The 14,493-nt window shown below is 49.0% G+C and overlaps 1 protein-coding gene across 1 annotated transcript in view; it reads left to right on the top strand.

The window, feature by feature from the left end:
* Positions 1 to 469: 469 nt before the first annotated feature.
* ABCA4 (ATP binding cassette subfamily A member 4) overlaps positions 470 to 14,493 on the top strand; it is a 130,276-nt gene continuing 116,252 nt past the window's right edge. The window contains exons 1-5 of the mRNA XM_046645317.1: positions 470 to 535; positions 5,262 to 5,309; positions 8,274 to 8,367; positions 9,459 to 9,600; positions 12,085 to 12,224. Coding sequence (XP_046501273.1) covers positions 470 to 535; positions 5,262 to 5,309; positions 8,274 to 8,367; positions 9,459 to 9,600; positions 12,085 to 12,224 — 490 coding nt within the window. The remainder of the gene's footprint in view (positions 536 to 5,261; positions 5,310 to 8,273; positions 8,368 to 9,458; positions 9,601 to 12,084; positions 12,225 to 14,493) is intronic.

Below are 14,493 nucleotides of genomic sequence, written 5' to 3'. Positions count from 1 at the left end.
AAGGGGCCATCAAACCCTGGATGCTGGCTCAGGGCAGGCTATTGCGGAGGACAAAGCTCAGCCTATATTCATGCAAAGAGATTTTGTTCCAAACTGAAGGGTCTGAGATCCCCAAAGGAATCCCCTTCAGGAACCCCACTGGTGGAGGAGTAAACTTGAGGGTCTTAGTTTCCCATGAAATGCCCCCACCTCAATTCGCTTAGTGTCCAGCCACTTGTGTCTGTAGGTTTCTCTTTCTCTTCCTAAAAAGGAGCCAACAGAACGTCGGCCTGCTTTCCTCGACAAAGGGCTTATGTGTAATTAAAAGAGATTATGCTTTGAAGGGGGAAACTAGCCTTTAATCACCCGGAGAAGGACACAGCGGCCTGAGCCGGAGGTGCTCTGAGCGGCATTGATGTCCATTGCTGCCCGTGAGCCCCGGCCCTAGGCCCAGAGCTCCAAGGGATCTCCTGGCCGTTGGGTCATCAGCATGGGCTTCGCAAGACAAATTCAGCTTTTGCTCTGGAAGAACTGGACCCTGCGGAAAAGGCAAAAGGTAACAGGTGCAGTCTGTGGTCTCGAAGCGAGGCGTGGAGGAAATAACAGGAGGAGAGTAGGGCAGGGTGGGGGTGGGGAGAGCAAGCAGTTGGTGGGCTGGCTGCCATTTAGCACTGAAGTAGCAGTTAACCATCTGGCTGCTCTGTGAGCCTCTTGGACAAGTGTCCTTCACAGGAAGACAGGCTTTTCTGTCCTGAGATGGACGCTTTCCACCCAAAGCCCAGTGCAGCCACGTTAAAGTCTTCTTTTGCCCACCCTGCATATGAACCCATCACCTGCCTAACCCTTCCCCTTGCCCCCTGGTTTTTAAAACTGCCAGTGCGACCCACAAGCCCTTGAGCATCCATGCTGTGCAGTGGGAAGAACCTAAGCCCTGAAGAACCAGCTCAGAGGAAAACAGTGCTCTCCCAGAGCTTCCAGCTCGGAGACGCTGTATTTCATTGATTCGACAAGGTATACTGGTTTTTACATTTCTCAAATTGGAATGCAGCTCACAATCAAGTGACAGCTTAACCAGACACATTTGTTTCTTCCTTAGTGTGCAAAAAATAACAGTGCATCTCACAATTGACGGTGCCCCAGATTCCACGAGACACAATGCCTTATCAACCATCACAGACGTTTACTGAACACTTTCAGGGAGCAGACAGGGAGCCAGGTCAGGGACCTGAAGTGAGAGACACAGATTCTTCCCTGGACAGACTTCTTCGCTGGCTGGGAAAAACGAAGTATGTTTTGAGACCAAGAGCAACAAAAAGTAGCATAGAACAAATATCCCCTGAGAAGTAGGGGTGAGAGCCACAGGAGATCAGAGGACCCCAAGGGTGTGCATGTAAATGCCAACTGACCTCTACGTTTTTTCTGGAAAGGGGTAAAGAGTGAATTCATAACTATAAGGAAATATGCACTTTGCTACAGCCATGCAGAGTCACGCAAATGCCAAATGACTGAGGGAGCTGAAGGAGGAAGCAGCGTGGGGGTGAGGGGTGAGCAGGGCTGAGATGAGAAAGACAGGAGCCACGCGAGGCAGAGGGAGCTTGAAAGGAGGACAAGGAGGAAGAGCGGCTGTGGGAAGAAGAGAATGGGTTCTTTCCAATTCTCAATTCCAGGTGGGTTTATGCAGGTGGGACAGGGTTTTTCACGGCATGGGAGAGAAGATTAGAGGAGAAAGGGGGCCAATTGGTGGAACATCTGAAGACCTACGATTGCGTGTCTCAGTCAGGGAGAACCTAATATAAGACAGTTTAGCTAAGTACAAAGCTGGTAACTGAGAGGGGAAAAGAGAACTCCTGGGTGCCATGGAGGCAGCAATTGCAGGACACAGTTCCCATTCCTGGAGCTGAAGGAACCAAGAATAGAAGGGAATTATTCAGACTTGGAAACACAGAGGAGATGTTGGTAGAGCTGAAACTCAGACCAATGGGGAAGGTCACAACGGAGCTGTTGCTGGGGTCTCTGAGCCTGGTCTCAGACCGTGAAACTCAAACCCATGAGAAGGGAGCCCTGGCGGGCTGGTGGGTTTGGAGCTGACGGACAATAGCTTAATAACTAGCACAAAAGGGAGCAGCAAGGGGCACAATCCAACCAAGTGCACAGATGGTTCTTTCCTTTGTGTGTGGCTGGGACAGGACTTAGGGAGGCTGGAGGGGGAAGCCAAGTTGGGACCCTCTCAGACTGGGAAACACCACTGTCCTCAGGCTGCTTTCCCTTGTCACAGCTAGTATGATTTTCAAATTAGTGTTGAAGCTATTTGTTGCTCCCAGGATCCAAGTGCTAACAGTAATCAGAGACTCAATCTCTTACTTCCAGGAGCTTCCCTTCTACAATGAAAATGACAAAACTTAAACAGTACTCATTATTAAATTCATTCATTTATTCATTTGTTCCCTCAATTAACAAATACTTAATAATCACCAGGCATTGTGCCAGGTGGTAAACAGGACAATCACGGTCCCTGCCCGCGTGATGTTCATAGTCTACGGAATGCAGAGGAAACCCAATATGCGACTGTTTTCCATCTTTCTCTCTTTCCCATAAGAAATTAAGACTCTCACTTAATTTTACTCTCAGTGTGCTCTTCCTGGCCTTTAAAAAATATACCCGAGGACTGTAGCTGCTGGCCTCAAAGATCCATTCCTGTGGCAAGCATGCTGCTGTTACAGAGAATAACCCTATTTTCAAAGACAGGATTTGGCTCAGAGGCCCTCACAGTCTCTGCTCTCTTTCCCTGGCATTGGTGAGTGTCCCCTGTTCAGGGATTCTGTCTTCTCCACAACGTGGTCCCCAGGAGACACATTGCCCGCCCCTCTGTGGTGAGATGGGGCCATTCAGGCTGAGAACCTTGGCTGGGGGAATCTCCCAGGATGCACCTGGTCTGGGCTGACATGTGTTTGATGCCATCCTGATGGCCTGGAAATTGAGATTGCTGTCTGGTGTGTGTCCAGCTGCCTTCCCCACTGCTACTAAATTCGAGGAATTTCCAGGATGTCTAGGTAAGATGGAGGCATCCTCACAGCACCCAGTACCTCTGAGAGGGGTCTGTGGCTCCTTCTGTAAGCTTGTGATTCTTCTGGAAGCTTCTGCCTCCACAAAATGGTGACTCTAAGAAAGAAAAGTACAACACACCTAGCCCATAACTCAACTCCCAGGCCTTTAATTCCTCAAATGTCTATGGTTTGGGGTGTTTACTATTGTGAGCAGAGCAAGAGCAAAAACAGATCCCAAATTTCCCCAGTCCTCCTCTCCCAATCCCTAAGGGCATAGGGTGAATATCTGCAGATCTCTGCTTTCCTCCCTCCCTGTTTTTCTTCCTCTGTTAACATTTATCAAGTATTACTAAGTGTCTGGAACTGCACTGTCACCTCATTTAACCACCACCTCAATTCCATGAGAGGAGCACCCCATGGGCACTGATGAGGTCTTTGAGGCTTTAGAGAAGGTTGGTGACTGGTGGGGCTGGACCAGGGAGTCCAGGACAGGCTGACATGGCCGTTACCCCACGCTGCCCCCATGCATCAAGTCCTCTCTAATAAGCTGGTCATGGAGACCACCAAGACAGGGTGGCCATATAATTTGTCATCCAAACCAGGGCAGTTTTGAAAGTGTGAGGGGGCACTGTTAACAACTGCACCAGGACAATAAATGCAAACTAACACTGGACTCAGCAAACCGGGCCGTGTGGTCCCCCTGTACACCCTACACAGCCACGTGAGGTGGACACAGCCCCTGCCCTCATGGAATTCGGAGCCAGGCAGGAGCAGGTGTCTGCACATTATTAGTGAGCAGAAGAACGTGTGCCACAGTGGAGTAGAAAGACGCATGGGGCGCAGGGCGAGCGAGGGTGAGCTCTGGGAGCTCAGAAGAGAAACTGGGATTGGACAGGGTGAGAGATGACTTCCCAAGGAGCTCATCCCTAGAACGTGCATTTCCAATCGCAAGAGCTCTCCCACGGCCCTGGACAGACACATGTGCCCGTGTTGGTGATGGGCCAGGCTCTGTGTCAGGGAGGGTTGATAAAGATCATTTGGGGTCTCTTGCCCCTGAGAGGTCACCGTCTAGGGCCCCTTGGTGTCATCCCTTTGTCCCAGCTTCCATGTCAGGGCAGGATATGTGGAGAGGCCTGAGGACTCATGAGAGCAGAGGGCTTATCATTTCCTGGACCCCAGACCTGGCCATCTGGTACAGCTGCGGCCTTTGGCCTGGGGCCCAGCATTAGGAGGAGAACCTGGCAGGTGTAGGGAGGCTGGGCAGCCAGCTCCAAGAGTACCCAGGTCCTGGGTCACGTTTGTCCAGGCTAAGAGTCCTGCCTGGGCTCTGGGTGCAGGAGGGAGAATCACTTACCCATTTCAAACCTTGGCCACCGGCTTTTAAACTGAAAACAGAATAGGAGAGAAGAAAATCTAAGTGGCCAAGGTTTAGAACAACAAGCACAACTCTGCGCTTCCCTGTGACCCCCTCCTCCCCCAGTAGATTGAGTGGTAAAGCCGGGGGGGAGGGGAAACAAAAAAAGAGAACAAGGAAATACCAGTTTGGAAAAAAAATTTCCACCGGCCCCTTCTGAGCCTCGGCTGGGCTTAATTAAAGTTACAGACATGTTTAAAGGGAAGGCGTAGGGGGAGTCAGAGCCGCTCTGAAAACATGTTTTTAATTACACTGTGGAATTTCTCCCTAGGGTATGCCTGTGCACAGTTGAGCATCAAGGACAAGGATGCCGCTGAGCTCTGAGCTCCATTCTGGGGGAGGGAGAAGAGGTTGTTGCGAGGACCTGCCAGGCTAGAAAAGAATTGCCGGTGGTCTTTGAGCAGGGAGTGGGTGTTTGAAATGCAGCCCCTCCAAAACAAACGCTCACGGAGTTAGAACAATAACACTGACCTCTCAACAAATGTTTTTCAAAGATTACCCACCACTCCCTCCACCAATGGTTCTCAGCCCCAGCTGCAGATAGGAATACCTGAGAAGTGTTTAAAAAAAACAACAACAAAAAACTGATGTCGCAGGCCCAGAGAGGCTGGTGTTATTGATCTGGGGCACGCGCTGCTTGAGCTCCCCACACCACTCTGGTGGGCAGCTACCTGAGAACTGCAGACCTAGGGTCAGCGAAGATGATCATTTAGGGGGCAGGGACTATGGGTAGAAAACAGCAGCCCTAACTCAGAGGTCTGGGGAAGAGGAACACCTGCAGAGCCTTGCCAGTCCTGGAGCTAGGCACGGAGTGAAGGAGGAAGGACAATGCTGAGCTGGCTCCCACTGATGCATGGACTTGCAAAGACCAGGTACTTCAAAAATGCAGGAATGAATGAGAGAGTCAGTAGTGAAAGAGGGTGTGACTAATATGGAAAGAGGGGTGAGAGGCACTGGCTTGGGTTTGGGGGTTTTAGCCATGGGAGAGGTAGGCCAGGCTGGCTGATCCCTTCCCCGTGTCCAAGCCCTTGTAGGGTTAGGAGCGGGAGGAGGGGCGGACACAGGGTGTGCTCAGCTTTTCAGGAAGCCCCATGTTTCCAAACTGGCCCCTGAGCAGTTCTGAAAGGGAGAAAGGGTGGAAACATGAATGTGAGTGGAAGCAGACCTAGAAGCTTGTAGATAATTTTAATTATATCTCCTTGCTCTTCAGCCTCTATTTACAGTGTCCTTGTGACCTTTGTGAGAAGTGAAGATCAGTAATAAACAGCCGGTGTCTGTTGAGTGTTTCCGTGTGCCAGGTTCTGCTTTAGGTGGCTTACACAGTGAACTCGTTTCATCCTCACAACTGCTCTGGGAGGCGGGTCCTGATATCACCCCCATTTTCCAGATGGGACCCTGAGCCACGGAGAGGTTCAACAGGTTACCCAAGGTCCTATAGCAAATTGGGAGTGGAACTGGCTAAGAACCTCAGTACTGACACTGTAGGACTCTTAACCCTCAGTACACACTGTAGGACAAAATAGTCCCATTTCACAGGTGAGAAAACTGAGACTTGGAGACTAAGCAGGCCCCAAAGTGGTTCTTAATCCAGATCTTCCCATTCTCAAATCAGCATCACTCTCAAACATACCAACTACTCCCAGATAGACATGGCTACATGGAAGGAGAATGACTTAACTTGTTAGAAAGCCAGTATTGCAAGCAGTTTTCTTAAGGAAGAGACAAATTTGTAAAGTCTGGACAGCTTATCTCATGCCCTTGGTGAAGACACTGAGAACAACTTCCGGTGCCATCGCTTGCACCTATCACTCACATCGTTATCTTGCTGGACTTGCTCCGTGACCTTACTCAGTGACAAGAGGACCTGGAACAAAAGGTGTGAAGCCAGTGTGCATTCCTGTGTGTGCAGTTTACTAAACTGCGGACTCTGGGTGACCTGAAACTCTGTGTCATCTCCAGCTTTCCCTGAGGATCCTCCTAGACCAGTCTGAACAAAGGCTCACTCATTCCACGTTTATTGGGCACCTATTATGAGCCCAGCCCTGTGTTGAGGGCTAGAATCACAGTAGTTTTGAGGCTAGACATGGACCCTGCCCTCAGGAAGCTTACAGCCAGTGAGGGGTCCACTTAGATGAAGAAGTAGTGACCCTGACATATAATGAGTGATAAAACAGAGGAAGACAGGCTGCTGTAGGAACAGCCGTGCTGGTCCAGTGAGGACAAGGGTGTTAACAGTGAGATAGGGTCCTGGGAGGAGGCTCAGCCCTCCTCCCTTGATCTGCATGCCATGAGGGAGTTGTCAACATTCCAAAGGCATTCAAGGGTGCTTGGGGTCAGTCCCTTTAATGCTGGATGGGATTGTCCGATACTAATTGTCCGATACTTGCTTTGCCATCTTGTGGGAGAATGTGTAGGGGGAGCCCTGAAAAGCGAGTGCTTTATGGAAAATCTACTATTCTTTCTTCTTCCCAGAATATTTGTGTGTGTGCTTCCTCTAACACATCCTCCCTAGACATATTTTGAGTAAAACATTTTCTAAAAAGTGACAATTGCATAATTACCACCTGCCTAAACATTTTTTGCTTTTTCTTCAATGCATTATCCTTTTTTTCCCACCGATTTATGTTATGATTTGAAATAATTCAGTTGCCAGCAGACCTGACTGGCAGGAAAGGAACAAACAGGTATGGAGCACCTGCTCTGGTGTCCACAACTTTGCTGAGAGCTTATGTACATTTCTTTGGAAGGAACAACAAAGGGTTAAGTTAAAGACCATGCAGATGGGCCGTGGCTGATCTATATGTACTGAAGTCTCTATTCTTAGACATCTGCTTAAGTTCTCCCTTAGGTCTTACGGGTTTCCTTCCTAAGGTCTCTGGAGTAGGAGTTGGGTAGAAGAACTGTTGCATTCCTCAATTCACCATCCCCTCTCTCCTTCTCCTCCCCACCATGAGCCCACGCCTCCACTCCCACCATCATGTGCAATGCCACAGAGTGTGGCTGCAACAACCAACTGGCTCTTCTTCTTTTGGAGTCAAGGGTCCTTAAGCTCTAAATTGAACCTAAATTTAAATATCGACTTTCAACCATATGTTAGTATCAGCAACCTCTTCTAGTACTGTAAAACCCCACAGCAGTATGCCCTGCTTTGTTTCTTTAAGCAACAAGAAATTGTTGAAGCAAAGACGTTGGTAAACCCAGATTTCCGTCGACTTTGAGGATCACAGTATTTCAGTCATTTGCTCATTCATTCAGTCAGTGATCACACATGCAAAGTCAAGTATGCATTAGAAGAAGGCAGGGCAATGGAGAGGGGCAGAAAGAGCACTGAGCTTAGAAACAGGGGCTGGATTTTGGTTCCAATACTGTCACTGCCAGTGTGACATGGCACAGGTCACCTGCCCTCCCTGGGCCTCTGTTTCCTCATCCACAGAATGAGAGGTTGCAGGGAGATCTTTCCTACCTGTGGCATCAGCATTCTTGGGGTGCTTGTTAGACACGTGAGATCTGGTGGGCCCTACACAGTCAGAACCTGCATTCACGTGCACAGCGACATCCGAAAAGCACTGAGGCATGTCTTGATGATTCTTGATGAAAGTCCTGTGCTAATGCAGTTTCCTAAGATAGAGGCCGAGTAGAACCCACTCGGACACAAGTCTTGTTAGTCTGTCAGGGTAGAGGTGGTGTGAGAGAGGAGATAGAAGAAGGAAAGTAAATCTACCGCAACCGAAGTCCTAGTGCATAGACGGGTGCTGAGATGGAGTGTCTGCTCCCGGTGTGTTTCTTGCAATTTCTTAGCATCACTGGCCTTTCTCTCTTTTGTTTTGCTTTTCCAGATTCGCTTTGTGGTGGAACTCGTATGGCCTTTATCTTTATTTCTGGTCTTGATCTGGTTAAGGAATGTCAACCCGCTCTACAGCCAACACGAGTGTAAGCATAACGGGGGCACCTTGGCAAGCCTGGAGGGTCAATCCTTTCGTTTAGAAAGGTCTTAGGGGCTGGGGAGCCAGGATCAGATCTGCTTGTCATCATTTCAGGCCTACAATGCGCAAAACAGAGATTCATCAGCGTTACACGGACTAATTTCTGAATCCTATGCATTCTATGCAAGTACTTGTATATGGTTACAGAATAATTGTATAATTATTTGTTGTTTCTGTTTTTGTTGGCTCTTTTTTTCTATACCTAAACTCTGACTAGTTTTAAAGGGAGCAGATTATAGATGAGTTCCCTAAAATATTTTGGAGACCAATTTAGGGATATGTTACACATGGTGCTAGAGAAAAAGAAGAGGAAGTGCTCTTCATTCATTCTTAATAAAATATTATTTCTTGGACCCCAGTGGTGTTCTAGGACCTAGGATGAGACTGTGACTGCCTCTTTTATACTCTGCCTCTCTGGGAAAGCCTTCATCTGGTTTCTGGCCAGGATGACATCTTCTGCCTCTAGGCAGCTAATGTGGAGACCGCAGGAGTTATGCAAAGCGGCTCAGTCCCCTATTCTTGCTCCAAGCAAGAATTTCAAGCTCCAAGTTCTGAATCAGCCTCCTGTCCAGCAAACTCTTGCTTCTTTACCTGCCCCCTCACCACCGGGAGCCCATAAACTGCAACCCTCTTGCATGCTGGGGGGAGGCACTCAGTACACAGGTGTTGAAGGAGGAGATGAAAGGTCTTCTCCTCAAGCATCAGCAATTCATGGGGCTTCTTGAGCTAATATCCTTCCACCCCTCCCACCACAAAATGATGTGCCCCTTCTCTCTTCCCCCTCCACACTTCCATCTCTGCCTCTGTTAGAACATTTGTCTGTCTCCTCACTACACTGGGACCTTGAGAGAAGAGACCTTGTCTCTGGCACCCAGCACAGAGCCTGGCATATGTGAAGTGCTCCTGCTTCTTAAGTGTTGATGATGAAGGAAAGCACCAGAGGGGCTGGGCTCCTTCTTGCAGAGGCCCCAGCAACTAGAGCCTGCATCCCACTTGGTCTTGATAACTAACCCCTTGTCTTCATTTCCGTTCTTAAAGGCCATTTTCCCAACAAGGCGATGCCCTCAGCAGGAATGTTGCCATGGCTCCAAGGAATTTTCTGCAACGTGAACAATCCTTGTTTTCAAAGTCCCACCCCGGGAGAATCTCCTGGAATTGTGTCAAACTACAACAACTCCATGTAAGTGTTGAGATTCCCACCATACGGGGAAAGAAGTTGTATATCTCCTTATTCTCGTCATATGTTGGAGCGCATGTGTGCGCATACACGGAGCGTATAACACAGCGTGAATGTTTTTGTGGATGCTGAACCCTTAAGCTCGACCCTTAAGCAGGGCATGTTTCCTCTCTGGAGCATTCTATTCGCTGTCAGGGCAGTTGGGGAGAAAGCTTCAAACTAAGGCCACATGACATGATTTCTTGGTCCTTATAGCCCCAAGATGTGACCTGGAGTCCGATGGCAGCACCCTGCTGAGATGTGTCCGCTGCCTCCAGGTCATCCATCTGCCTGGGTGGAGTCACTGCATGAGAAAACTCAGTTTGACTTCTCTTCTCTTATATCACTCTCCACCCAGGTCAGGCCTAACAGATCTCTGTTTCTTTAAAAGCCTTCTTGGACGTCTAAAGTCTAAGAAAAATGTCAGAGAACATTTCGAGGGTGAATGAAATCAGGTTTACAAGGGGAGGTTTGCTTTTGGAAGAAAAAGACAAATTCCAAAGCCTCTACTGTAAATGCCTTCAGTTCCCTGGGGTGGCAAAATCTCAGGATATGGCTCAAGAGCAGTGGTTCTTTTGTTGTTGTTGTTAAATTATTTGAGAGCAATGGTTCTTAACCTTTGGAGCTCAAGACCATTCCAAGAAGCTGATGAAAACTGATGGCCTCTCTCCCAAGAAAAATGGACACATACACACAACTTTACATTGTCTATATGATTTCAGGGGACTTGTGGACTCCAGGTAAATGACCGCTGGTCTGGGGTTGAATTTTAAGTCAAATCCCGTAGGAAGAGAGTCTACCCTTGGAATTCCATTTCAGAGCAGGAGGTGGGAGGACATGTTGTAAGCATGTCCTGTAGACAGAGGCTCAGGGATGAGCAGGGTCGTCATTCACCCACTGGGCTGACCTTGAGCTGCAGCTTGTGAAGCTTACACCAGAGGATCACCAACAAGGGCCTGTTGGGGAGCAGCTTCACTCTACTTGTATAAACACCAAGTCAGACGGAAACTGAGATATTTGGTTATTCCAGTTTTTTCCCTAGAAGATCTCTGGATATAATTCCTCTAGGACAAAACTGCATTTCGAATGAAAAAAAAAGAACATTTCGTAAGTCAGCCTAATGCTCAAAGGTTGCCTTCCCCCCTGTGGCTGCTTTTGCCTCACAATGGCAAAGTTGAGTAGTTTTGACAGAGACTGTCTGGCCCCAATCCTATAATGTGTAACTGCTTGCTGACTCCTAGATTACAGGAAGATAGAAGAAGGAACAACTGTCTCCCTAGGAACGTCAGGGACGTGACATTTTAGCAGGGTTCACATGGCTGCAAACACTGCCTGGAAGCTTCAATTAACAATCTATACCTTCAGCTTGAGTCTCTTGAGTCTTGAGTTGCCCATCCAGCGAGATCCCATGGGGCGCCACGGTGGGATCGGGGAGCCATGCAGATATCTCAGTAGAGGCTAGAGGAGCTTTGGTGGGACTGGCACTGGCAGGGTCTACAGGTTGAAATGTGGTAGTTGGGAAAGGGGGCTTCAGACTACAGCTGTACTCGGCATTTGAACCAGGAAATCTGGGTTTCATGTTTCACACACACATTATGGGTGAAATATTGGCTTATTCGAGGTTCTTTTTGGCTTGCAAGGCACAGAAGCCCATTTAAACAACCCTAAGACCCAGAGGGAAATATACGATTTGTATGTTAGACCTTCTTGCAAAGCCAAGGGCAACAAGGCAGGTCTCAGGAGGGGCAGGACAGGAACTGGAGAGCCGTCAGCAGCTATTCTTTCCTGTCTGGACCTACAAGGTCCAGTCTCTCTGTCTCTCTCTGGGCATCCACTCCTTTTGCCTATCTCCATGGACCAATATCCCCTGCCTCTCAATGCCCAGACTGGTGCTAGTTGCCCCGTTCTCAGCACCTTTGCTTGGGCAATCGGAAGAGCATCCTTGAATACCAAGTTCAAGGGAACAAATCTGGTTGGCTCGGCGTCATTCTCATTGTCCAATCAACCTTGTCAGAGGTATAGGTGTGCAGGTGTGCAGGGAAGAACTTAGTGGATTAAGTATGGCTATCAGAACCTACCCCTCTGAATGGCTGGAAGGACAGGTCTCAGAGAAGTGGGCCATGGTTTGGAAGAACCTCCAGTAATATCTACTAATAGCATCCCATTAAAGGCTTCTTTGGACAGGAGAAATATGGAGAATGGGGTTGAGAGGTGACCTGGTCCTGCCAAAATCAGAAGACTGAACAAATTGCTCATCACCTCTGTCTGTTATATGTACGAGAAAGTAAAAATCTTTCTTCTTTTGCCTTGGTGGTATTGTAAGGATACATAATGTAATAGCTAGGTCAACCTGGTGGTATCTTAAAAAACTGCACAAGGTTGTATTATTATTATTATTATGAAAATTACAGCTATGTCTTTATTGATGAGCCTTTGTCTTTCTTACAGCTTGGCAAGGGTGTATCGAGATTTTCAGGAACTCCTTGTGGATGCACCAGAGAGCCAACACCTTGGCCATATTTGGACAGAACTCCGCACTTTGTCCCATCTCATGGACACCCTCCGGACTCACCCCGAGAGAGTTGCAGGTAAGGTGGACTTCGGTGTTCTCAACCATCACTTGCCTCATCCATCAGAGAGACTAAAGATACAGGAAAGATGGGGGGAGATTTTGTGGGAAAAGTTACCAGGAAGGGAAGGGATCTAGAGGTGGCATGAGGGTCACCTTGGTGAGGACTCCCCTTCCCGCCAGCCTTGAAGGTAGGCAGTTGGGAAAGAGGGCAGGAAAGTTCTCACCCCAGATAAGTCCAGAGACAGAAAGGAGATTACCGAGAGAGATCGGGCTCTGGGAGGTATGAGACTAGGTTACTCACGTGCTGGAAGCAGGAGGAGACGGGTTTGTGGAGTAAGGTAAAGGCGTGAAACAGCTTCATAGGGTCCTTGAGAGCAAGCTAAGCAGGAACGTGTGGAAGCCAAGTAGCAGTAAAGGGCCAGGGAGGTCAGAGAGCATATGTTTTTCTTAACATAAACATGTGCAATCGTTCAATTTCTTCCAGTAATATTCAGCATCCTCGGCCTTGAAGCAGAGCAGGTGCAGGCCTGGTGGCTTGTAGGGAGGTGCTAAAGGTACAGGAGGCAAGGGAGTTGAGGGCAGCGATAGGACTATAGGCATCAGGTCCAGGCTGCATAAGGATGGACGAGAAGCCAGAAGTACTGAAATGGGCAAGGGGAAAATGGAGGGACAGGGCAACAGAGGCCTCAGAAGGTTCCATGACCCTGGTTAAGGATGAGAAAATGAGCAGGATGGAAGGATCCACGGCTGTGGTCAGAAAGTGAAATATGTGGATACAGGATTTCAAAGGCAGGCGTGAGGGGTGAGAACAAGCCCCCAGGTGTGGCCGTGGTCTTTGAAATAGAGCAGAGGTGAGGTTTAGTTGGCAGGGAGGCGAAGGAAATGAGAAGACAGGTTGGATGGGTTACATTGACACTGAGGTTGTACCGGTAGGAGAGCCACTTGGACTCAGGAGCAGTGAGGAGGAAGGGTGGAGGAGCTCCCTCTCTTGTGTCTCTCCTCCCTCCAGGGGAAAAACAAGAAACAAACAGAACCCAGCCCCAGTGCCCAGTCTGACATCTCGTTTTAAAGCACATGTGGATGTGGTGTGGTCGTTGCCTCCACAGTAGGGTCCTCTGCAGAGGGCCACAGGGACAGGACTTGGCAGCGGCCTGGGCACCAGCTGGAATCCATCCCCTTGGAGGGGCAAATCGGAGTCTGGGAGGGAGCAAGGCTTGCCAGGAACCCAGGGGTCACTGCAGTCCCGGGGGTGGAGAAAAGGCAGCCAGGGCCGGGAAGATTGTTCAGAGGGCGTGGCTCAGTCTGTGAAGGAAGCAGTTTGGAGCTGTGAGATGTCTGCTCCTAGGAAGGGGATGGGCGATGTGACTCTCTGGATGACCTTAGAGGATGACAGGGATGAGGAAGGGATCTACCAAGGCAACAGGAGGGGCTGGATAGAACAGCCCCTGAACAGGGTTCCAAACGAGCAAGTTGGGAAGAACGGTATACACATTAGCCCCAGAGCTCCTCACCCCTGTGGCTCAGTCAACAGTCAGCAGACTTTTAGGGAGTGTCTCTGAGCCACTGGGCCAGTTCCTGGGGACAGAGAGGTGGGTCAGATCATGTGCCCACCTGCTGCGGGGTCTCAAGGCAGAAGTAGATGGACTGAGTGAACAGTGACCACACAGTGTGGGGGCTGATGGAGCTTCCAGAGCTCAGGGCAGTTGGTGAGGGGAAGTTCTCCAGGGAGAATCTGATCTTCCTCCCGTCTGGCCCCCTTCCCGCTTCTCTCCCCATTGAAGCAATAAAGGACAAGAGTATGTTCAGCGTGTACATTAAGAGTGTTAAGATTACATTTAATTCTTTCAAAAATAGTAATGCGTATCATTTGTGTAGTAAAATCAGATTACAAACACTACACTCTTTGCTGCTCTGGATCGAAGAATTTTCTTAGCTCAAGCTTGAAGGACCTTACAAGATAGGAGCACAAAGGAGGGAGGCACGAGTCAGAAAGCATTTTTTTTTAAAGTTAAATAAGCAGATGAGAACGTGGGCTGTCCCACCCCTGGAGTGCCTTCTACCCCATTCGTCCAGCAGGCATTTCATTTTGGTATCGGATCATCAGGTTGAGTCTGGCTGGGAGGAAGTATAAAGGAAGCCATTTCAAACCACAGTGTCTCTGTGCTCTTTACAGTGTGTGTATGAGAATCAAAATCACTACTTCCTAACGCCAAAGCAGCTTCAGAGGTCTGGGGAGACAGGATCAGGGGAGGCTGGCCAAGGCCCGCCAAAGGAATTTGGAGCTT

This window comes from Equus quagga, chromosome 18 (assembly GCF_021613505.1).
Source record: "Equus quagga isolate Etosha38 chromosome 18, UCLA_HA_Equagga_1.0, whole genome shotgun sequence".
NCBI classification, from domain to species: domain Eukaryota; kingdom Metazoa; phylum Chordata; class Mammalia; order Perissodactyla; family Equidae; genus Equus; species Equus quagga.
The sequence above is the reverse complement of the archived record's forward strand: the minus strand, read 5'-3'. Positions and strand labels throughout refer to the sequence as shown.